At 45.8% G+C, this 23,738-nt stretch overlaps 1 protein-coding gene across 1 annotated transcript; it reads right to left on the reverse strand.

The window, feature by feature from the left end:
- Positions 1 to 2,096: 2,096 nt before the first annotated feature.
- On the reverse strand, positions 2,097 to 16,923 carry LOC149333046 (epoxide hydrolase 3-like). The gene is made up of 6 exons (XM_089557620.1): positions 16,681 to 16,923; positions 10,693 to 10,820; positions 7,590 to 7,702; positions 5,073 to 5,241; positions 4,250 to 4,389; positions 2,097 to 2,419 (listed from the first exon to the last, which is right to left on the reverse strand). The coding sequence occupies exons 1-6, from the start codon at positions 16,921 to 16,923 to the stop codon at positions 2,097 to 2,099; spliced, it is 1,116 nt and encodes a 371-aa protein (XP_089413746.1).
- Positions 16,924 to 23,738: the final 6,815 nt, after the last annotated feature.

A 23,738-nucleotide genomic window follows, 5' to 3' on the forward strand; every position in this document is an offset into this window, starting at 1 on the left:
CTCCACATGAAAATGGCACATACCCACGCGGGGGTATTGGCCAAGGTACGGTGGTTAATGCCAAGGAGGTAGTTGTTGTTGTTCACCCTCTAGAATGGCGCATACCCACCCAGGGGTATCGGCCAAGAAGAGGGGTGCATAGAGAGTTTCAGTGATTTTTTTTTTTGTTTTCTTGGGAAAATAAATCGATAAATTAAGTAACAAATAGAAATAACAGATTGCTGGGGAATAGAACCTTGAACAGAAAGCAGAAAGACCAAAAAGAAACGGAAAATGCATAACGCCCGCAGGAGATGGACTCTTCAAGATCTGTAGCAGATGGATTTGAAAAACAAATAAATAAATAATAATCATAATAATTATGTGCGGGGAAAAAAAACTCCTCCTTCTCTTCCTTGCTTCTCTTTATCGGCTGCCACTTAGTCACGGGAAGAGATGACTACTACACACCAAATTTTGCGGCTAAGCCTGAAGGTGGGCTGGTAAAGATGAGGACCATTGCTATAAGAGCTCCCATCAAAATTAAAAATCTGTTCTGCCGTGACGCTTTCATCATAGCAAAAGTATCAGATGTTTAGGCTGTGAACTGACATCGTCTTCGGAGTATGATGGGACCCAAATTGACTCCATGTCACAGACCCCAGTTCACCTCCGTCATTGTGAGGCTAATCGTAGGGTACGCACACCCACATGCTGTTGTTTTTGGCCTTGCAAATGATGGAACGTACCCGCACTGTGGGTTCCGTGAATAATTGTGAGGTGTAGATCTCTCTAAACCTGTACAAAGTAAAGGAAAAAAGCGCACGCGGGACAGCAACACTAGTTAGTTCTAATTCAAGTAGGGCGTAGACTGAAAAAGAAAATAAATATTGCCGGGGCTGGGCCATATTTCCGTGGTAGTAGATAGGTTATGGCTATTTCTGCACAATTTCGAAGTGAACAGCTGTTCAAAACATGTGGTTGTATTTCTGAACAAGGATTTAGCATTTGCCAAAACTGCGATCCGTCAACACAAAAAAGCAAAGGGGTGTGTGCCTCTCTTAATGTAAATGATTAGTTTAAAGCTTTTGTGCTCACCTTCTGCAAGAAACAGTTACAGTTGATAATTTGCTTTTCTAGAGCACTCTTGCGCTAGCGAGCTCATAAATGTGTTAATTATTTATCTTCTTTTCTGTGAATTCCTGCTATAGAATTAAAACGCCGCCCTGCAACGTATATCTAGTTAGATTGTTTTGATAATTTAAGGCCGGAAAAGGCCCTGTGTATTTTTGAAACAGCGATACACTCAGTCTCTGATCTTGTTCATCTGTCTTTATTCTTCGAGCGCATTTTGCGCTGGAATATTTTAATGGCTTATAACAAAAATATGTTTACTGAACTTACTTCGCACAGGTGTTGCCGGTCTATTAGAATAAACATATACACCCAAGCCTATGGCTTGTGTAGTAATCTTGGGCTGGTTCGTTGTTTATTAGCCCCTAGAGACACACGATCAGACAAGTGGCATAATCTATTCGCGCACAAATGCTCGCCACTATTTATTACCAGTCGTTTAATGGTATCCACCAGAAGGGAACCATGTGATCGGGAACCTCAATGAGGTTTCTGCTTCGGTCTTTTAATATGGCGACTAGAGCGGCAACAGCGCTGTAAATACCGAAAAAGTTTTCCGTGTAGTGCTATACCATCGCTTTAAAGATGTGAGGCAGGGAAGTAGACTAGGCAAAGGGGGAATCAGAGGGTCCAGTTTATAATGATTGCGTTAGTCGTGGGTGATATAGATGAAATGCTTTTTTTATTTTATAAATCTACACATCGCCCTTGAACTGCACGCTTCCAATCAGCATTAATGTTGCATTTCGTAGCTGTAATTTTCGAGCTTCACTCTTCTGCCTCCTCGTCATTTGTCATCCCCGCCTTTGATAGAACAGCCGGCGAGTGAGATAGCTGGCTGTCTATCACCCACAACGCCAAAAGCTGCAGCAGTCCATCATGAAGCGCAAAATATTCGCTTGAGAAAAAAAATTCTTGCAAATTCCTGCCCATAGCTTTCAGTTCACAACCAAACTGAAGACCTATGAATAGTTCTCGCCCTTTCATAGCGACGACCGACAGCGCCGGAGCGGTGCCCACATGGCTCCATCATTCACCGCGCTGGGAGCGAGGAACGCGGCGACGACTTCGTTGACCGCGGACGGTTGTTCCAAATGCGGCCAGTGACCTGAGTCTCGAAGGTAGTGGAGGCAGCCCTGAGTGGATTGGCGGTAGCTGAGCTCGGCGACTCCGGGAGTAAGGTACGGGTCCTGGGAGCCCCATAGGACGAGCGCGGGAACGTTCAGCTGACGAAATTGCGTGGCCTTCAGCTGCCGCTCTTTGCAGTAGACGGCCCGGTAGTAGTTGATGGCCGCCGTGAGGGCACCTGCGTGATGAGTCGATGGTTTGGCAGCATACCGTCAGGTCAGGAATCATTGTTGATGAAGTTCACTGGTCACTGACTGTATCGGAATAAATGACGTTTCGGGAGCACTGCGGCTCCATTCTTCACAGTGAAGCAACCGGCGGGAGTATCCGGAGTTTTGTAGCACTTTGAAGCATTTCTAGTGATTTATCATAGACAGGATGAAAGGTGTCATCATTCTTGCTAAGTGTATTAGGCGTTGTCTGGATATTCAGTGACTCGAAGTTAGGCCGGCTGATACATTCTTTTCTGTTGTCACTATCTTCGCTTGGCCCCAGTTAATCTCGTAGCCACTTTGCATGTTCGGCGATTGCGTTCGTTGGTACTTTTTCGTTTCGCACGCCGTTCCGGCGTTCTCTCAGGCGTCTCGTGAAGTTTTTTGTTTCGCTTATGTACGCTAACGAACTACCGGCGCCGTAAATGCCGTAAATGATACTAAAAGCTCGTGTCACTAATCATCCAGACAACGCCTAACACACTTAGCAAGAACAATGACACCTTGTATCCTATCTATGCTAAATGACTAAAAACGCTTCTAAGTGCTACAAGAACCGGGATACGTCCGCCGCTTGCCTCATTGTGAAGAGTGATGCCATGGCGTTTCCAAAACGTCATTCTTTTCTCTAACATAGTCAGTGACGAGTAACTTGACCAACCTGCGTGATCTCTGGGCGCTATTAGACAATCCGTAGTTGTAAACACAGGCGGTCTCTGTATGCGCTCAGAAAGAAAGAATGAAATGGCTCCCACTAAGATCCTAGGAGCCACTTGATGAAACAGCAAAGATGTCCCTCGATAAAACAGATCAGCCGAGCACCATCAGGCATTGTAGACTCCGTTGGGCTGAGAATATTTCTTGGAGGTCTACGTTGTGCAGAGAAACCTTGGTTCTAGCTAATATTTTATTTATTTATTTACAAATACTGCTGTCTCTGAGGAGAGACATAGCAGGGGTGGGTAAATACATTAGTAAAAACAAATAACATGGGAAGCATAGAGACAGATAATACAGAAGTATTAAAAACATATTAACAGGTCAAATTGTCAGGCAACTGAACAACCAACTCTTCAATTGGCAATAAACGAATTGAGCCGTCGAATCAATTCCAAATTTCAACAGTTAGCGGAAAAAAAGAAAATTTAAAACAATCTATATGTGGTTTGAAGGGAACAATGTTTAATGGGTGGTTCCGTCGGGTTGCACGTGCGCTTGAGGACACAATAAAGAATGGAATAATAATAAAGAATAATAAAGAATGCGCGTGATGGAACGCAATTACAGCTGGTTCTTCCATTCCAGTTCTTCTGCTTACAGGTGTAAGCATTTGCTCTTCTTTTTGAGGAAGTAGCCCTGATGTGCATATCTGGCACAGTTCAGAAGCTGGCTCATTTTGCATGATACAAGGTCTGCGAAAGGTTAATAATTACAGAAAAACAACACGCAATTCTGAAAAAGTGCAATAAACGAATAATTACAATTTAGCATCCATTCTAGCACGTCCATACGGCTTCAAAAGAAAGCTTCAACGCTTGCATACAAGTTCTGGTTTGTGGGGTTTTAACGTCCCAAAACGACTCAGGCTTTGAGGGACGCCATACAAATTCTATACGACTTCGCCAGGCCAGGACGAAATTTTCCTAAAATACGAAGCTCTCTGAAAGCTTCATAGCTTTCCTTTGCAGACTTATGACTGTGCTTGGGTGAATGCTAATAAATAGTCACTCTCTTATAACAAGTGTACTCTACCTTGGGTGATTCTTGCAAAGAAAGAAACTAGTTCCACAGAATACCTGGCTTCGAGAACATGTAATGGAGCGCAGAGATCCCTTCGTCTCCGTGGTTGCTTCTCCACAGGTTTCTCAGCTGAGTGAAGGCGTCCATAGAAAGAAATGTCTCAGGGATGATGGGACACTGGTACGCGACCATGTAGCTGAAGAGAAAGAAAAAAAGGTCACTCACTAATCCTCACTGAACCCTGACCAATCCCCTTTCATGGGTATGTGCTATTTCACTAAGACAACAACGACATCGCGGCTATTGGCAGGAAAGAAAAGGACTTTAATCTTTTCATTAGGAACCAGGCTCTCCATGACTGAAATCCGCAGTTGCGCAGGTTCTTATGCGTACACAATTTATCCCAGAATGCTGAGGCTTTCAAAATAATCCAGAAAGTTCTTCGAGTTGGCGATATATCCTTGACACTTAGCACCAGCATACAGGATTAATAGATAGAAGCACACACGACAAGCGCTGGAGAACGGTCGGCGGGACGTCGTTTGATTTCAGTGTTTTGCCGCTTTTGCAAAAAAATGCTTTAATACAGTACTGTAAGAAAGGCCCATTATCACGGTACAAATAAGAGGTACGCAGAATACCAGCTTGAATAGAGAGTTAAGCCCTTTGTCGCATGCGATGACTAAAGCGGTATGCCCAAATGCTTTGTGTAGTTGGGCCAGAGCACATGCGGGGCAGCAAGTTGCTGAATAGCGCTTGGCTGTCATTACCGTAGCAAGCCTTGAGACGCTAACGACGTGATCGGCAGCTTGCTGCTTGCATCATGTTCTGTTTTAACCGGCTTGCCGAAGTAACTGTGGGACACGAAGTCTCCCTCACCGAGACCGGATCATCTGCTCTAGGCTGCTCTCGAGCTGTTGCTTCACGGCGTCCGGGTGGCCACCGTTGATGGTGACCAGTCGGTCCACCATGTGCGGGTAACGGTTGGCGAAGCACCACGACACCACAGCGCCCCAGTCGTGGCCCACAAGGCTGGCCGTGTCCCTACCTGGATCGAATAGCAAGCATTATCTTGACAACTGTGACAATTGTAGTGTTCAAGCCTTAGCCCGTGAGCTTTTTAATCTGTTCGTTCTCCCAAGATAACTCAGTTCAATTGCCGACAAGTACGGTAGAGTACAGCGCCACGCATAATTAAGATACCAGTGATAATTTTGTTCAACGCAAACTGTCTATAACAGTCCAAAGCGTCAACTGGCGATCTTAAGATAAACTGTCTTGTCATGATAGTCGGCTCAAAGAAAATTCTTGCCGCTGCTTGTATTTTTACATCCCGCAAAGTGTTGTTCGTGGCAATGAAAACTGCAATGTACAACTGTTGATTGCACACTTTAATATAAACATACAGAACGGCACCTTGATAACATGCACTGAGAACTCGAATGTTATCGGAATGCCCTGGTAGCGCGCCGTTTATTTCTAGCATATACACGCCAAGCGCGAAAGTTAGCGAAAAATAGCGGTTTATATTTATGTCTTCGCCGTTTTCCAAATAGTGTCGCGTGCTGAGACGCCGATGCGGTCTATTACAAAAGCAATAATTAAGAACGTGCAAAAAGATACAGCTCATATCACAAGAAAAGAACGCTGACCAAGAACAGCGGTCAGAAATTTTAAGACGTTTCGGGTTCTTTATGAAAGGAGAAATGTCTAAAGATGTGTACCGTGGCCTTTGGTCAGCTTTCCTTTCTTTCCTTGTGTCATAAGTTTACTACTCGACAGAATAGATGTCGTTTTAGATTTTATTTCAGAAGATACAACAACTGGAAACTTCATCAGCAAATACTGAGTTATTTGCTCAGAGGATCGAGCCTCGTGCCACTATAGCCTCTGCTGCTTTACTTTAAAGTCTATAGCGTGTCGTTTTGTGCCAACCATGGAAACTATGCTGATTTGTTTGCATAATGACCTATCCTGAAAGAGGAAAGTCAAAATAAATTTGAGACCCTGAAAAAGCGTTGTCATGATGTGGACATATCTGTAAAAGTGGCAAAATAAATAATCTGAGGGCTTGCAATTTTTTTTCTGTGCAGTCTAGGTATGCTCCTTCCAAAATATACCCGAAATATTTTCCTCACTTCTTTCAACCTTTCCTCTCATTTTTCTTTCGAAACTAATCCGTCTGAAAGTGGCAGCGGTTGTGGCGCAGCTCGAGCTAGTGGACAGGCCTGTTCCTTTTAATCCTTTTTTCAGTCGCTTTTCTTTCAACTCTCCAATTTTAGCCAATTGTAATTCCCCCCCCCCCCCCCCTCCTTACATAGACACTCTAAAAGAACCTCCACTCACATCTGGCACAGCGTTCTCAGGCTAAAGCAATATACGTTATGTTTCACCTGTAGATTTTAATTTTTTTATTATCGATGGTATTATTTTTCTGAGGAATATTGGCAAATATAGATGCCATTCATGATCTGAGAAAACCTTCCAAATGCACTCCACTCCATTCTTATTCTTCTAGATACTTCATTCTCATGATCCGGATCGGCGGTCCCTACCTGCCCTATGTATGCGTATTCTTTTAACACTTCATTGCCTTGCTACCAAATGTAAGCTACTGTTCTCCTCCGAGGCTGTTGAAGATTACTTTTGTTTCCTGCAAATTAATTTTTTGACCCACTGTTCTGCTCTGCCTGTTTAAATCATTGATCGCTCTTTGCAATTCATCCACTGAGTGACTTGGCAAGGCAATGTCATCAGCGAATCAGAGATTACTTATATTCTCCATTATGTCTTATCCCCAACTTTTCCAATCCAGGCCTCTTAATACATCCGGTAAAAAGGCGTTGAAAAGCAGTGGCGTGATCGTGTCTCCCTGCCTGACACCCTTCCTTGCTGGAATTTTATTGCTGACTTTATGGTGGACATGGCGGCTGTGCAGCCGTTATATATATATATATATATATATATATATATATATATATATATATATATATATATATATATATATATATATATATATATATCTTCCAGTATTTTTACATAAGGCTCATCTACATCCTGATTACAGCAGTTCAAAACTACATGACGGCGTTACTCTCAGTAGAGCAATCCTGTCTGTTACGATTGCTGCAGTACCACATTTTTTTTCCTTCCCTTACCACTCGTATTTTTATTTTCTGCCGCGAGTTACGTCCATGCAAACAAGTGTATCTTTCTGGCAGATGGGTACATGCCGGTTAATGTTCCGATTTTCCTGTGAATTCTGGGTGTCATGGCTTGTGACGGCTCACCACACCGAATTATTCCTTGTTTACTGCCCGTGGCATCTTTTTAAATTGTTGGCTTGTTTTATTACAGGTTATCGGGAACTGCGCAAGTAGCTGTTTTTTGCCTCACCCAGCGACTTCAGAAGGTCTTTGATGTCCTCGATGAGATATGATACTTGGTAGGCTTCAATGTTGGTGGGCTTCGATGACTGTCCATATCCTCGCATGTCAAGCGCCACGACCCTGGACAAAGGCAGGTGCTCTCAGTGGAGGCCAAAATCATATTTATGTTGTTACTATATAACACCAAGCTTTTTCGGTAATTTTCAATAAATAAAACACTCTTTTAAGTAAGAACTACACATTTTAAGCGTTATTCATTCGCCGCGAGTACCAAATTAAGTTGTCTCTCTAAACAGTTGTTACTGTTGTTGTGCATAGAGGAGTGATTTATACCACCCCTAAGCACATGGAGAGCTGAAGCAACAGATACAGCGTGACATTCCCCAAATGTTTAGCTAGAGAACTTACGGAATGGTTTAGGGAAACAGGTTGTGCCCCTTCTGAGCTCGAGATATTAACGACTTTATTGGAAGGCGCTATCCTCTCACTCCCTTACTTTCGTCCATAAGCTTTAACCGAGTTAAGCAAGCACCGGCTTACATGCAGATATCATAGGAAACTCAACATACCTCTCCACGTATCTACAGTTCTACAGGGCAGACCTGCAAGTGCATAAAGGACTGCACAGAACCACACGCCCGCGCCGTGCAGATACATGAGGGTTGCCTAGAGCACCACGGCTGGCAATGCTTGCGGCGCAGATTTTCATCGCGGTAACAACCTTTGTAAAACGCATAGACCAGCTGACGCAGGAGCTATGGATATCTCAAACAGAGGTCGTAGCGTTGATACGGGAGGTATTGTATCATTGTTGTATCACTGGCAGAGACAGGAAAGCATTGCTCGCAAGGAACCTGCTCCTAATATGTGGCGGCGAGCAACAGTGATAACCGAACGATTAGGAGTGGTGTTGACTTATAAACACGTTTTGTTTCTACTTTCACAGCCCCTACCGTCGCCCTTCGTTTACTTCACTTAATGCTTCTGACACGCTAGCGGCGTGACATAAATCTCAACTGTAAGGTTTATGCAGTGTCGTTTTTTTTTTTAAACGCGAAATGCTTTTAGCTCCCGTTGTCTGCGCGCCGTGGGTGATCTCTGCGCCAGGACGGAGGAAACACGCAGGCGAACTTAAAGGTGCACTGAAGAGGAATCTGAACTCGTCTTTTTGCCGCGGGAACTCAATCTACACGTTCTGAGCATTCTTAGAAACTGCGATTTATTGCCCTGTGTGGCTTATTTTCCTAATTAAATAGAATTAACGTCCGGCTCCCGCCTTTTTTTTTAGTTCTCCCTCGTACGGTGGGCGGAGTCGACCAACGCGTGGAGTGCCTTGCAGGCAGCTCCGCGGAGGCTTTGCTTTCGCTTTATTTTGTTTTTTAGGTTTCCGTGAATAAATAGTTTCATTCGCAGATAATATAGCCGCAAAATAAGCCCGCAGAAATAAAAATACGAGCGGACTATTTGCTTCTACGGACTACTAGGTATTACTCCGCCGATGGCAGAGCGGCAAGCCGCCGCGTGACTGGCTGAAAGGCACTCTACGCGTTGGTAGACGCCACACACCGTACGAGGGAGAATTAAAAAAAAAAAGGCAGGAGCCGGACGTTAATTCGATTTAATAAGGAAAATCGGCCACACATGGCAATAAATCGAAGTTTCCAAGAATGTTGGAACGTGTAGATTGAGTTCCCGCGGCAAAAAGACGAGTTCAGATTCCTCTTCAGTGCACCTTTAAGCGAACCTTGTCGAAATTTTCAACGCACCCTTTGGCGCCTACGTGGTGCGCTGCCACCGGAGCAGCGCATGCATCAAAACAGCGCGTTCGCGGTCCCGTGGTGGGCGAAGTCGTCGCGCAGCGCGATGGAGCCCAAGTTCCACTCTACAGCCCCACATGCGCGCGCATAGTTATGGTGGAACTTGATAGGCGAGGCGAAAGCGCCCCTTGAGAAGCAGTCATTACATAATGCACGTGAACCCTCAGAACACAGATGCCGTGGAGTCATTCATCACCACGGACAGCCATCATCATCAGCAGCAGCCTGACTACACCCACTACACGACAATGGCCTCTCCAATATCTCTCCGATAAACATTTTACTGTGTCAGCTGCGACCACTCTATCCCCGCAAACTTCGTAATCTCATCTGCCCGCCTAACTTTCTGCCGCCCCTTGCTACGCTTGCCTTCCCTTCGAATCCAGTCCGTTACCCTTGAGGACCAGCGTTTATCTTGCCTCTGAATTATGTGCCCTTCCCGAGCCCATTCAGTTTTCATTTCAAATAGGTTGTCAATTAACCCGGCCAGAAACCAGCTTTAATTTGTTTTTCGACGTGGTGGCCGGCGGAGGTGATGACGGTGGCGTCGGGCAGAGATGTACGTCACACCATTCTGTGCGGCATGTGCTGGCACCATCCGTATTTTCTTCGGTACGTGGCGAGAACTGGTCGCACAGGATTAGATTGGTCGAAGCACTGGGATGTGCTCCCTTTAAAGGTCATTCACAACTCTCTAAAAAATGCAAGTGCGCTTTCGGGAAACTTCAGTACATTGCACGATAGATGGCGTGATATCCTCATTATAGTTACGGAGAATCTAGTAGCGTGCAACGGTGACGAACCGGAAATGGTAAGACAGAGAGTCTCCGACCGCAGCTGTGGCCTAGTGCTCTGAGCATCCGCCTCGCATGGGGACAGTGCAGGGTTCGATCCCCTGTACCCACGGCTGGTACAATGGGTACAAGCTTTCCCCTGCCTGGTTCTCGGCTTCTTTAGGATGAAATGCTTCGGAAATGGTTCTTTGACCCCAAATTGAGTAGAAGAGAAAAACTTTGTGTCATAGCGCTCTTTGGTTACAGACGCCCTTGCGCCATGAAACTTCATCAAGTCTGAGAGTCTGCGCCTTTAATTAAATAACACTAATCTGAAGACGTGCAAAAAGAAGCTTCGCATTATGTGACATGATTCAGAAAGAAACTTTTATGGGTGAGCACTTGTGTGCATTTTAAACTCTTTTGGTTTCATGCCCTTCATTTTCCTTAAATCTCCGAAAACGAGGATATCCGATTCGCTTAACTGGCGGTGCATTTCAATGGGAGGCAGCCCAGTTACCAGAAGTGTTTCTTGAGCTCAACGATCTGCTTGTGCCACGTGTACCAGGAGTCGGGGAAGCCGTGCAGCAGAAGCACCAGGGGCCTGTCTCGCTCCCCGGCAGAGACGTAATGCAGCGTCACTCCGTCCTTCAAAACCAGATGAGAAAAAAAAAATTAGTGTGAGCTACACACCGTGCATATGCTTTTAGAAACACTCAATTCGAAAACACACCACGAGTCAGTTTCCGAAATTTGAAACTTTGGACAAACGCTCAGGCTGCGACAAATTTTTCTGCACCGGTTAGTAGAAGAATATGGCGCGAGAGCCTGCAAGCGTGGCTGTATCTTATAACCAGGTGACGCAACGAGTTCTAACTGGTGTTCGACTCAGCGACAGTTTAACTTTTCGTCTGGCGCTCAGCGGAGCTGTAGTCAACGTCGTTAACGTAGAACTATTGGCGGAAGTCAGGCAACAAAATTCACGTGATAAACAACATGTACGCATTCTTTACAGGCATTGGTTTAGCGAAGGTTTTGATGTCTCTACTAGTCAAGAAAGTGATCTTTCAAGCGATTTAAGGACATCTGGAAAGAGGAAGTGTGATCCAATTGGCCGACACGGCGGAGACCTTTCAGTAGAATGCCGTCTTGTAAGGTAATTGTTTCAACTGAGGCAGCTACACTAAGCAGAACTGAACTCCAGTTGGCAGTAACACTGCCAAATGCAAGTTAAAGTCAGCCGCCATTTGGATCGCCCAGATGGCAAGCCAGATACATGACCGAAATGCCTAGATAGAAAGCACAGTCTCAGGCTACAGAAAAAGGAAGCTAGCATAGAGAAAACGTTCGGAGGTAAAAAGGTCAGCGCTTAGCCTTTTTAAGCTAAAATACCAGTCATTGACATATATCCCAAAGTACCGATATACACTGTAGAGCTCTGTATTCACTGACAGGCGACTTGTCCTTTGAGCTGCAACGAAGAGTTATATCCGGCGTTTTATAAGTAGATAGATAATCAAATTTTGCTACATGTTTTATTTAACAAGAAGGTCGTTGAGAAATTTGTTTTATACTTTTTCAATCCTGCCTGATCAGGAAATTCCATCTGTATTCAATGTCTAGTTGACTGCATTTGCTAACTTTTACAGCAAAATAAGTACTCTTAACCAAATCTCTTCTTTTTTACCTTATTATAACTTACAAACACTGTTCCCACTTCGAGTTATTGATCAATTCGCTCTCGCCCTACCATAAGCTTGCCGTCCCGGTTAGCTCAATTGGTAGAGCGACTGCTCCGGTGAAGCGGTGGTCCCGGGTTCGATCCCCGGACCAGGGCGAATTTTTCTTTAACTACGAAGTTTCTGAGAAAGCTGTATAGCTTTCCTTTGTAGCCGTAAGGCTGCGCTCGGGTGGATGTCAATGAGTAATTACTCCCTTAATAATGATACTATGTATAAATATTTTACGTGTCCTTATTTTCATATTCTGAGTTCTTTCGCTTTCAGTTTATTATTGATAATAGGCCGCTCTATGAGAGGTCTAAAGGCGTTTTATTTGTACACTCGCAACCAATTGTTAAGGGTATGCAGTGCAGTGGGCTTTTCCAGGATTCCAAGAAAAGGCAAGCGTAGCAGGGGGCGGCAGAAAGTTAGGTGGCCGGGTGAGATTAAGAAATTTGCGGGAATACGGTGGCCGCAACGGCGAAGGACAGGGTTAATTAGAGAGACATGAAAGAGGCGTTTGCCCTGCAGTGGGCGTAGTCAGGCTGATGATGATGATGATGATGATACATGATCGTCAGTGTGCACATTACACTCTACCGTTAAATCTGAAATAATTCGCCCTGCACCCAAATAAATAAGACTTATCTGCCTAACTCACTTCCCGTAAGCACTTGACAGCGGGAGTTCAGTGACGACTGTAATATTACGGAGAACACTTGCGCGATCAATCTGCTCAAACGCCTTACATATTGAAAATTAGGACATATTTAACCGATATGCTAACTAAGGCTGCTGTTGCGCTCAACATTACAAAGCCCGCTTTATTCGGCCCTCTCAAATCATTTTCCTTCGTGTGCATGAGCGCACGGCCATTCTCGTTCTATTCTCCAGGCGGCTTCGGCGGAACGAGTGCTCTGCGTCGCTCGGATAAAAATCGTCATCATGAGCTTGACCACGCCCACTTCAGGGCAAATGCCTCTCCCGTGTCTCTCCATTTAACCCTCTCTTTTGCCAGCTGCGGCTACCGTATCCTCGCTAACTCAATCTCATCCGCCCACCTAACTTTCTACCACCCCCTGCTACGCTTGCCTTCTCTTGTAACCCCCGCGTTACCCTTAAGGACCAGCGGTTACCCTGCCGTGACATTACAGGCCCTGCCCAAGCCCATTTCTTCCTCGTGATTTAGATTTGGATGTCATTAACCCGCGTTTGTTCCCTCACCCAATTTGCCCGCTTCCGGTCTCTTAACGTTGCAGCTATCATTTTTCTTTCCATTGCTTGCTGCGTTGTCCGTAACTAAAGCTGGAGCTGACGTAAATAGCTTCCCGCTATGTGTCAGCACAGCTCAGTTCACACAGGAAGTTTAGCAGACAAAAATTATCTAGAAGACTTACTGAAAAGCAAAAACAAAAAACGAGAAATTTGTGCTGCGAAGATTAAACGTCTCTTTGAGCGCAGTCAGGGCATTAAATTTTTTAAATGTTCCCAAGAACTGAAGGTCACACGCAATCGTGAATTACGTTTCCTTTAATTAAAGCAAAACTAAAGTAGCGCTACGCTGCATCTGACGCGCTTCATCTGAGGTGACGTGTCATTTCATCTGCTTGGCATCTGACGTACGGTGCGCTCTGCCAGCGCAGTGAAACTTCTTCCTCCCCTGCATGTACCGAGCAGAAGTGAATATTGGCCGGTTTATCATGGCAGAATATACGTGAAGCATGCCTTCGCGGTGTGTATTTGGGTGCCACCGGGCGTTCCGGGCATGAATTAGCCGATTCCTCAAAAAGAAAACGAAGGGGGCACTTCAGCTTAATTTTATATTGATAGATACCTGGGAGTTCTCATATCAGTCCTGGAAGAGTGGTGCAGCGGTTAGCGACACTCCACTGTGCTGCAACGGCAAGCGCTGCCACTGCAACCCAGGTTGCTCTTCGCGAGCACCCTGTCGCGACCAGTCTTTACTTAAAACTGCCGCCTGCCACGGTGGACAGTTTGCCTACAATTAGGTGGGTAAACTCTGACAGCGTCACAAGGTCACGTGACCTATTTGGCAGGCGCCACATTCCACATGCCATCTTCAAGCTCCGGCTGCTTCGGCTGCGAGGCTTTAAACGGTCGCTAACTGTTTTTTCCGGCATGGGGGTACTAAACCTCTCGTGTTTAAAGGCGCCGTGAGAAGGAAACACAGAATGATAAGGAAACACAGGCGGGAACTGCCAAGCTGACAGCTATGCTGCAGTTTATTAACGAGAAAGCAGAACAGCAACTGTTAAGCCGCCTGGATCGTCATTGTTCCCGCCTTGAAAGAAAAGCGAGTCTTGCTGCAGTCGACGCCATTGGCCGAACGAGTGGAGCGCTTTGCCACTGACATTCCCTGCACTCTCTTAGCATGCGTTGGGACAGAGGGGCGAGTAGGCGGTGAAGTAGAATTGTGAGGATTTGGTAAGAATACGTCGAGGTGGAGTTTTACTTGATATCGTGCGAACAAACGTAGAGTCCGTAATCATACAGCCCCCTCTTAAAACGATATGTCCGAGAATCACGGACATCACGTTCATCACTGTTCATCACGTCTTCGTGATAACTTAGAAGACCTCCAGGTTTTCTGTTTGCAGTGCTTCCAAGATAGAAAGCACAATTTGGTGTTTTGTTTTGGCGCACAGTGCTTGATGCGCCATAGCTTGATAAATGGGCAGCTGCATTAAGCCTTCTTCCATTTTCACTCCCCTATTCCCTGCCATACGCAGAGTAGCATGTCAGCGAATACTCACGCCGGCTAAAATCTCTGTTTTTCGTTAAAAAGCTCTCTTTCTCTCACTGCCTGTCTAAACAAAGCTAAGCGCCGTCGCACTGAGCATCAGTTTAAGTGAAGTTCGCTTCGCTAAATGACACTCAATGGTGATATAAATATTCACGGTATTTCCAGGTAGACCATCTGCATCGAGATGACGCTAGCATCAAAAGCTCTCGCTATAGCATTTACACCACCAAAACTGCTCCATGCTGGTTAGGAACATACCACCCTCCCGCCATATTTTGAGTGCAGTTAATAGTGCTGAGAAGGGCCGCCACGAGATTTTACACAAATCAAGCGCGAAACCCACTTTCCCAAAGAGCATTGGAAAAAATATGGGGTATTTCGCCGCCAATTTAGCCTTAATTAAATTGCCGCCATTATCTATGTCTACGCTGTGCGCAGGAACACATCGATTCACGCCCGCTAACGCAGTTAAAGATTGTCGGACGCTAGCCACGGCGATCATCGGCGGTGAGGGCCTGCCAGGCCCTCCTGCTATTCTTAAGAGTGTCGGTCTCGCACGGCAGGCTGCGACTTTGCCGAAGCCTTTTTCGCCTTCTGCTTTTGTCGCTCCCTTTTCTCCCTCATCTTTATATCCCCACATCCCTTACCCCCAGTGCAAGATAGCAAACTGGTTTCATCTACCGGTGAACATCCCCCCCCCCCTTTTTCTCCCACTTATCTCTGTAATTCTGTATGCTACAACAGTAAGGTGGAAAGTTGGGCGAGTTGAATCTTATTTATGATGTAGTTAGCGCGAAACATGAGGACTAAGGTGTGAGAAAGGCGGTCGTGTTGTGTCTTTCTCCCACCTTGGTCCTCGTTTTTGGCGCTAGCTACATGTATCCTACAGATAGCTTTTTCAATAAGTGCCGTAATGATAAACGACTGCAAGACAAAGACTAAACCTACTTTCTTTTATTTGTAATGCACTATCCTTTTCTTTTTTTCAACGACCATATCATGATGAAAGAGGCAGAGAAAATGAGTTTAAGTACGCTAGATTCAACTCTTGGACAGTCTGGCTCAAAGACGTTTGATGGGGTGTATTCACCAAAGCATTTGGAGTCTGTTGGCAACATTTGTTGGCAACATTTGTTGACTGGGCCACAAAAGCAACTAGCACGTGAGGAGGATTCACCACTCGCCTCTTTAGCAGTCTTGACAGTACAGCGTACAATAGCGAAATATCGGGCCAGCAGTGGACGCTTATAACGAGCAACGGCTCTGGGCGTTGCGCCCTTCATTTGCTAGCAGCAGCTATAGCTTATGCGACCGAACTGCGAAAAAATACTAATCAAACACAATTTATAGGGTTTCGAATACCAAGGCCTTCATAGGGCCAACTAGAGTGCCAAAGAAAAACTTGAAATTTACTAGCCAGGGACAGTGGCCCGAAAAATCAGGTAGCCTTCCGAGAAAACACTCCTCAGAAGTTTTATCAGATGTGAAATCCTGACACTCTTATACGAAGAGTGTAATCGCGATTACACTCTTTGGGGTATACATGTACACCCCTAAAGTGGTGCTTATTGCCAGTTGAAAAAACTATGCTACTAGAGCTATACCTACGGAACCAAGCATATGTTTTTAGCCGTCTATAGAAAAGCATATCCGCCTCAAAACTTCAGCTATAGACGGCTATGGGAAAGGTTTATAGCTATTTTGTCCAATTACCCATAGCCGGCCATGCCACATTTTTGTATGGATGAGGAGCAGTACCGGTACAGAGCCTACACTCTGGAACGCCGCATCTGTACACAGATGGGGACGCATTCCATCATTTTCAAAAAAAATTCATGATTTGTGTCAGGACCACTTTGCAGGCTCCACAATTAGATGGTTAGGAGGACATTTTCCCTCTTTTTTCAGGCAGCTTGTGAACGCAACTTGAACTTTAAACCCAGCCTACAAAGTGTCTCAGCTCTCCGGCGCCTCTTGTACTACTGGCAAGAACAACCTATGGCGGACGGCTGCGCAAACTTACTTCGAGAGTGACGAACTCGTGACGTCCAAGAGCCGGGTCTCTGAGGCACTCGGGTTCTTCCAGGCGCTCCCTAACCTCGAGCACGGAGCGTCCCTTGAGGCACACCGCGACTCCTATCCGGATACACATCCACAGCAGGTCGCAAGCTCCGATGAGCAGGAAAATCAGCCGGCTGTAGGCAGGCCGAAGAGCGCGGAGCACAGTCGTCGCCTTGAACCAGGCCCTCAGCATGCTCCACAGCATGACGACCCCTGGGAGCCCCTGCAAGCTCGAGTCCGGCCTCTTTGCTTCGGAAAAAAGCGGACAAGATGCGTTTGGTGCCTTTTCTTCTGCCGTGGTCCTGCTCTGTGATACGCTGATAATGATAGAAACGGGCTGTTACGACAGTTACAATGGGTAACAATGTATTTATTATTTACTAACACAACACTGAGTCTCGGAATACAAAGACGAAGTCGCTCAGCGCGTTCACTGAACAGCGCATCTTGACTGGGAAGTGGACCCACTCCTTGAAGTTGGTGGTTGGGGTGAATTTGTTCAGTATAATGTTGAAGTTAGAAAACTGCTGCAAGAGGAAATAGGGAAGGGGACGAAGGTGGAGGGAAGACCCCCTTATGCTGCCGGCGTATCACCCAAACGTCTTCCTCAGGCGGCCTTTTATTTATAAAAAAAAATATATGCGCTCATCTTTGCATAACGACTGTCTTTCCCCACCCGCCTTTGTCTAGCGCTCCGTTGCCAGAATACGCTCTTTAATATGCCTGAAAGACAATACGCTTTCCTTCTTTGATTTTCAGCATAAAATGCTACCAGGCGAAGTGAGCCAAGTTCCGGACAAGCTTTGGTAGAGATCGAACAGTCTTCTTAGTCTGGGCCAACTAAATATTGTTTCTTGTCTAAATACTAAACATTAAAAGGAGTTTGAAATCTACTTTCCCATCCTAAGGTTTCTCCAATACTTTGTTCTACATTTACGAGAATAGGATAGTCTGCAACGTGTCGCGAAATTAGGCACCCGTTGCTTCAGGGCAGCAAAGTTCGGGCGCATAATATTTTCGGTCAAAATACGTAGCATGACTCTCTCATATTCATCGCACCTTTTACTAGAAGAAATGAACAGTCTGCTCTTTACGAGCACTTTTCGTGCCGTCATTTTCGCTGACTGCTTAATTACTTAGACTTATTTTTTCTCCGGCCACTGCAACGTAAAATTTTTTAAATACACTGTCGGCGGGTAAAAAAAGAGATGGCTTTCAATTGCTTCATTTTGCAAGGGACAAATCCACAATTTCGTCCGACTAGGGGTCTCATGCCAACGCGCGAGCAATGCTTACGCTTACAGTTCCAGAAGAACGAAACACAGGGAAAGTATAGTTAGAGTAAAACACAAATATTGCGAGCAGATGCCGTGCAAATGCGTCCTTTATGGCGGATGCTAAAGCAGGAACGTGTGCGAATACAGAACGGCGAGAAAAAGGACACTCGCTCATCCAGCCTGTGTCGCTTCTGCTTTTTATGCGAAGCATGCTAGCCGCACAACCGAGCTCTTCCTTGCGGCGCCGCGCGCGGCCGCGTAGCTACCACTTGACCTACATCGGCGCACCACGTGATATGACAGCTGTGAAAGCTGGGGCTCAACTCGTGCGCTCGCTTGCGGACGCGCAGCCTCCACCGGCGGCCTAACTCCCGCTCCTTCCGCTAGGGGCGCTGACGTCACAACAGCTGTGAAAGCTGGGGCTCAACTCGTGCGCTCGCTTGCGGACGCGCAGCCTCCGCCGGCGGTATGCTTCGCATCCTAGGCTTAACCGTAAGCTAAGCCAGGCAATTTTTTTATCTTTTCCACGCGCCTCTGGAAGCAGGCATATGGGATACTTGCTTTTGTGCTCCTGTGTGTCTATATTTACTCGACAGTATTAAAGGCCCCGTTCACCAGAACATAGGGTGACGGTATTGTCCCTGTGGGCGTTTTCGGCGTAAAATCACACACATGGCACTGGCAGGTGGCGCCTATAAAGCAACCTAGGAGGCTGGTGGGCCACATAGGTCACGTAACCTTCCGGCGTCATCACAACCCACCAACCGGATAGTGAGCAAACTGGTCACTCGGGCAGGCGGCAGTTAAATTAACGGTTGCTCGCTTGGGAAGGGCAACCTGGGTCGCACAAGGCCCGCCACTGGGAGCATCTGCCATCGCAGGGCAGTGGCGCATCGCTTAAGCGCTGCACGACTGCGCCAGGAAGTGTATGAGGACTCCCAGGGATGTATGAATGTAAACTCGAGAAGGAACAATTGTGCATATATGGTAATGAACCAATTACGCCATCTCGTGGCACCTTTAAGGCAGAGCTCAAGTGTCCCCTCCAATTCTTTTTATTGTGAAAGCAATACTACGCCAGGTCTAACCGCTCGTCGCGTGGTCCGTGGACCCCCCTGCTCTTCGAGGAGCCGCCGCCGCGCCTAATAGATGTCGTGGTGTCATCCTCTCCGTTGCTATGGCGACGCTTGACGGCAGCTTGCTCTTTCCACCGCAGCCAGGAGCCGCTGGTCCTGCCGCGCTCCTCGAGGAGTCTCGCCATGGAAGTCATCAAACAAGAGTCTATATCTGAATCTAGTTGCTCTACTGCTTCTGAACAGTTTAACAATCTAGTTGCTCTACTGCTTCTGAACAGTTGAACTCTAAGGCGACTGCCAAGGAAGGTAGGAAGAATGCAAGAAAGAGGTTACAACGTGCCCAAGAAACGGAAGAACAATGAAAAGAACGACTGCGGAAACGACGAGAAGCCGAAGCAGCTAAGCAAGCTAAGCTTTAGCAACCAACCAGGTTTAACCAGAGCTAATACCACACAATTTTTTTTTACGGCTTTTCGCTTCTCGATGCTATGGTACGTGTGCAGCACGGTTTACCAGCATTGGATGCGGCGCGGAATTGCGCGAGGAGTTTTCTGACCAGTCGATGAGCACGTGCTGGCGGTAAAAGACTAAGAAATGAAAGAAGTGAACAACATTCAAAGGACAGAATTGTACTAATACCAAGCACTGTCATAAATGTACAACAGCAAGCAAATAAAATGTACGCTTTTAGCGCTTTTAAAGGCTTACTAGAAAGGCTTCCATTCCGCCTAAAGCCGTTGTGTCTGCATATCTGGTCCCTCCGAAGAGCTGAGTGCCAACCGCCAGGGAGGCAGTTGGGCCGCGTAGGTCACTTGACCTTGTGACGTTATTACCACCTGCCCATCGGATTATAAGCAAAGTGCGCACCGTGGTAGGTGGGAGTTAAATTAATAATTGGTCGCTGGAGGTTACTTGCGAAGAGCAACATGGGCCGCGCAAGCCCCACAGTTGGCAAGACCTGCCATCGCAGGGCAGTGGAGCATCGCTTAACCGCGGCACCACTGCGCCAGGGGGGATACGAGGACTCCAAGCGATTTATGAATGCAGTGAATGACCAACTAAACTGTAGTACAAGTCAGAAGTGATGCAATATCACGTAAAATTACGTCATATATGATATATCAGCCACGGAAAGCCAGTTCAAATTAAACGAAATCATAAAAAGTTAAGATGCAAACCATTGAAACCACGGCTAATGGTGCTACCGCACGTTAATTCGTTATTACCCTCAAGCTTTTAAAACCGCCGTGTTTGTTTCATTTTTGGAGGGGAGGGTGCGAAAAGGGCGGCGCCACGATAAAGGCGATAACAAATAGCAGAAAATGAGATATCGTCCGTCATTCTCCGGGGAACCATAATGATAGATCAATTACCATGTCCAACTTTCTGGGACACAAAAATTTGAAAATTGTAAACTTGTAAAATTGTAAACATACTTGTGTGGAAATATTGAAGGCAATGCTTCATTCCATAGAGAACGCTTGTAACGATAGCAACAACGTTAGTAGAAAAAAAATGGCGTGGTTTAGCTCTGGTTAAACCTGGTTGGTTGCGAAAGCTTAGCTTGCTTAGCCGCTTCTCATTCTCGTCAATTTCGCAAACGTTCACCTCATTGTTCCTCTGTTTCCTGGGCATGTTTTCCGCTTGGCTTCATTCGTTTAGCTTGCCTAATCCTCGCTTCTGAACTCGATACAGCTCGTTTAGCTACTTCGGCTTCTCGTCGTTTCCGCAGTCGTTCTTCTCGTTGTTCTTCTGTTTCTTGGGCACGTTGTAACCAGTTTCTTGCATTCTTTCTAGCTTGCTTGGCAGTCGGCTTAGAGTTAAACTCTTCAGAAGCAGTAGAGCAACTAGATTCAGATATAGACTCTTCGTCGCTGACTTCCATGGCGACACTCCTCGAGGAGCGCGGCACGATCAGCTGCTCCTGGCTGCGGTGGACAGAGCAAGCTGCCGTCAAGCGTCGCCATAGCAACGGAGAGGCTGTCGTCACGCCATCTGTTAGGCGCGGCGACGGCTCCTCGAGGAACAGGGTGGTCCACGGACCACGCGACGAACGGCTAGAACTGGCGTAGTAGTATTGCTTTGGCAATAAAAAAAATAAGAGCTTCGTCGGGTGATCTCCGGGTATATTGAATAGTATAGTGAAACCATACAATATATGAAAATTTTGGGTTCATACACGGTTTGCAGTTCAAAAATGCTTTTGTCTATAATTGCTGGGTATGATGAAATTCTCTGTAGTAGCTCAGCGAAATCATGGGCCCCAACGTAGAGAATGCAGAGATTTTCTTTGCCGAAAGCGAGCGTGAAGAGGCTTTGATTTGAATTCTCCGCGCCTTATTACGCGCCTTCGCTCTGATATTTAGTAGCGACCAATATAAAGGCCTGATCGACGCAACAGGCCTTTCTTTACTTGCCATGTCCAAAACAGGCCATGGGCCCTTTGAAGTCCGGAGAGTGATACGGAGCACCTAAGTGAGCAGCTGAAGAAGCCAGTTTTCGCACGTTTTTAGTACATGACGGAGTAGTTGCTAGGGACAGCGTAAAAACCATTAGGGCTTTGAATCAGCTTTCTTCAGATGGAACCAGTTCGTAGTCCTGCACGTTTCTCGCTATGGTCGCACACACCTGCAGTCAAACCTTTCTTTAAATAGTATTGACACTTTTTCTTTGTAATGATGCCTAAGGTGTTAGTGCACATAGATCCCCAAACGGTGTTCGCCTACAACCACTGAATAATTTATAACTGGATATATCTCTCACTTGTTTTCGTTTGAAAATCGGAGCGCCGTCTATGACGTCAAAGGTCATTATAGGACACGTGAGGCATGAAGGAAACACCGATATTGTGAGGCGGGAGGCAGAGCGCATGATTGAGCGACCTTCAATGGCACCCGCAAATATGGCGACCAACCCATCGAAGAAGATGAGCGATGATGATGGATATGTACAGATGAAGACGAAAGTCGCATGTTGTGCTTACAATATAATCACTTATTTGACGGTTTTACTCGCTACAACGCGAACACCAGCCTTTGTCAACAGCCGTAATCATGAGCGAACAATCGGCGATTATATTGCTGTTTTCTACTTGCCTCACGTGACCTGTACCCGCCTTTGGGGCCATAGCCGCCTCTCGATTGCTGAAACCGCAATAGGCGAAACAAGAAATTTAGTTATAGATTATTTAGCGCTTACAGGCAAATACCACTTGGTGATTGATGTGTAGTAATGCCTTCAGCACGATAACAAAACATACTCCTTAAAATATTTCACGTTCTTCTACAAAAAGCCAAGCACCAGACTGGAGGACACTTGTACCCACGTAGCCCGGGCCGACCAGGAAATACCGTAGTATTCGATGGCGACAAGGCTCGAACCCAGTACCTCCCGCAGGCCGATTCTTTGCGATTAGGCTACCATTGAGGACACTTTTATGTTTTAGGCACCAGACGGTTGGCATTTCCAAGTATTTAGCCAGTCAGTGTCTATCCCTTAGCGCTTTATTGTGTTACTGATAACGGGAGTATGATTTCCCCAACTTTTGTGTGCATTTTGGGTTGATTGTTCGTGCTCCAAAAACGTCAAATGGAAACGAAAAGACTTTCCATCTTTGAAACTGACATTCGCTACGTTTCCAACGTTTAAACCATACAACGTATGCTTCTCAGGAATGAACAGCACTTCAGCTCTCTTCAAGAAGGAGTTAGGGATAGCTTTTGAATGCTCGGCTGGAGTGGCCAAGAACTGTAAAGAATGAAATGCTCTTCTTGTATATTCGAGAATTTCGGAACTTTTTTGAAAACCAAAATGTCTTCATGAATGAATTAGGAGCTACACTTAGCAAGCATGGTTTTCATTACCTTTAAACCAGTATTTAAAGTAAGGTGTTTATTGCCCAAAAAACGCAGTACTAAATATTCTCTCCCGTTATCCTTTCTGCCTGTCCTGTCACCTCTTTCATTTCATCTCTCCGGTGGGCCTGCCATCCCTTTACTTCCGCTGCCCCAGCTCAGGTGCTTCCCGTAGCGATGGCAGATGCCGGGACTAGCAAAAATCTTTTCGTTCCTTTTATTATTACTGTTTTTTGAATAAAGCATTACTACTAATAAAAAGGAATGAGACTTTAATGGATAATGGAGAGGTCTGCCTGCTTATAGGCCTGGCATGCTACTCCAGACATTACTACTAATACTTCTACTAACATCCGGTGTCTACAGGAAACATCAAGTGAGCTGAGCGATTTCAGCCAACTATCATATGGTGCTGGTGTTGTCTCCATTCTTACGTCCCTGTCATTTGAACCAGTCAGTTGTTGATTTGAAATACTAATATACTTGTACAGCTTGGCGGCATGATAAATTGATCACCTTTCTTAGCACGCCTAAATAGACAAGTTATCTCCTCGTTTCATGCAAACTTGATCCATATTTCTTCCATACTCGCTGTAAATTATTCTATGAAAAATTACTTCTATGAAAAACACACTTGCCTTACCAGACCTTTCTTCGCGCCGGAAGTGTTTTCGACTATGTCTTTTCCACAGACTGTATCACCATAACCCCCTGTTAAAGGATCATCTTTTTTCGAGCCCTTCATACATTTCATCCCGTTCCGATCATATATTTAAAGTCGGTGTTCCATTTTCGAGAACCAAATTGTGTCAT

The sequence above is a fragment of the Amblyomma mixtum genome, chromosome 8 (genome assembly GCF_055824585.1).
Source record: "Amblyomma mixtum isolate Tamu chromosome 8, ASM5582458v1, whole genome shotgun sequence".
NCBI lineage: Eukaryota > Metazoa > Arthropoda > Arachnida > Ixodida > Ixodidae > Amblyomma > Amblyomma mixtum.

What these genes read in the sequence shown, in the direction of transcription:
- LOC149333046 (XM_089557620.1), bottom strand. Translation starts at nt 16,923, where the DNA reads ATGCTGTGGAGCATGCTGAGGGCCTGGTTCAAGGCGACGACTGTGCTC. An exon ending in GAGCAGATGATCCGGTCTCG is followed by an intron (nt 4,390 to 5,072) that starts GTGAGGGAGACT and finishes CTTTCTCTTCAG; the next exon opens with CTACATGGTCGCGTACCAGT. An exon ending in TTACATGTTCTCGAAGCCAG is followed by an intron (nt 2,420 to 4,249) that starts GTATTCTGTGGA and finishes CTCATCACGCAG; the next exon opens with GTGCCCTCACGGCGGCCATC.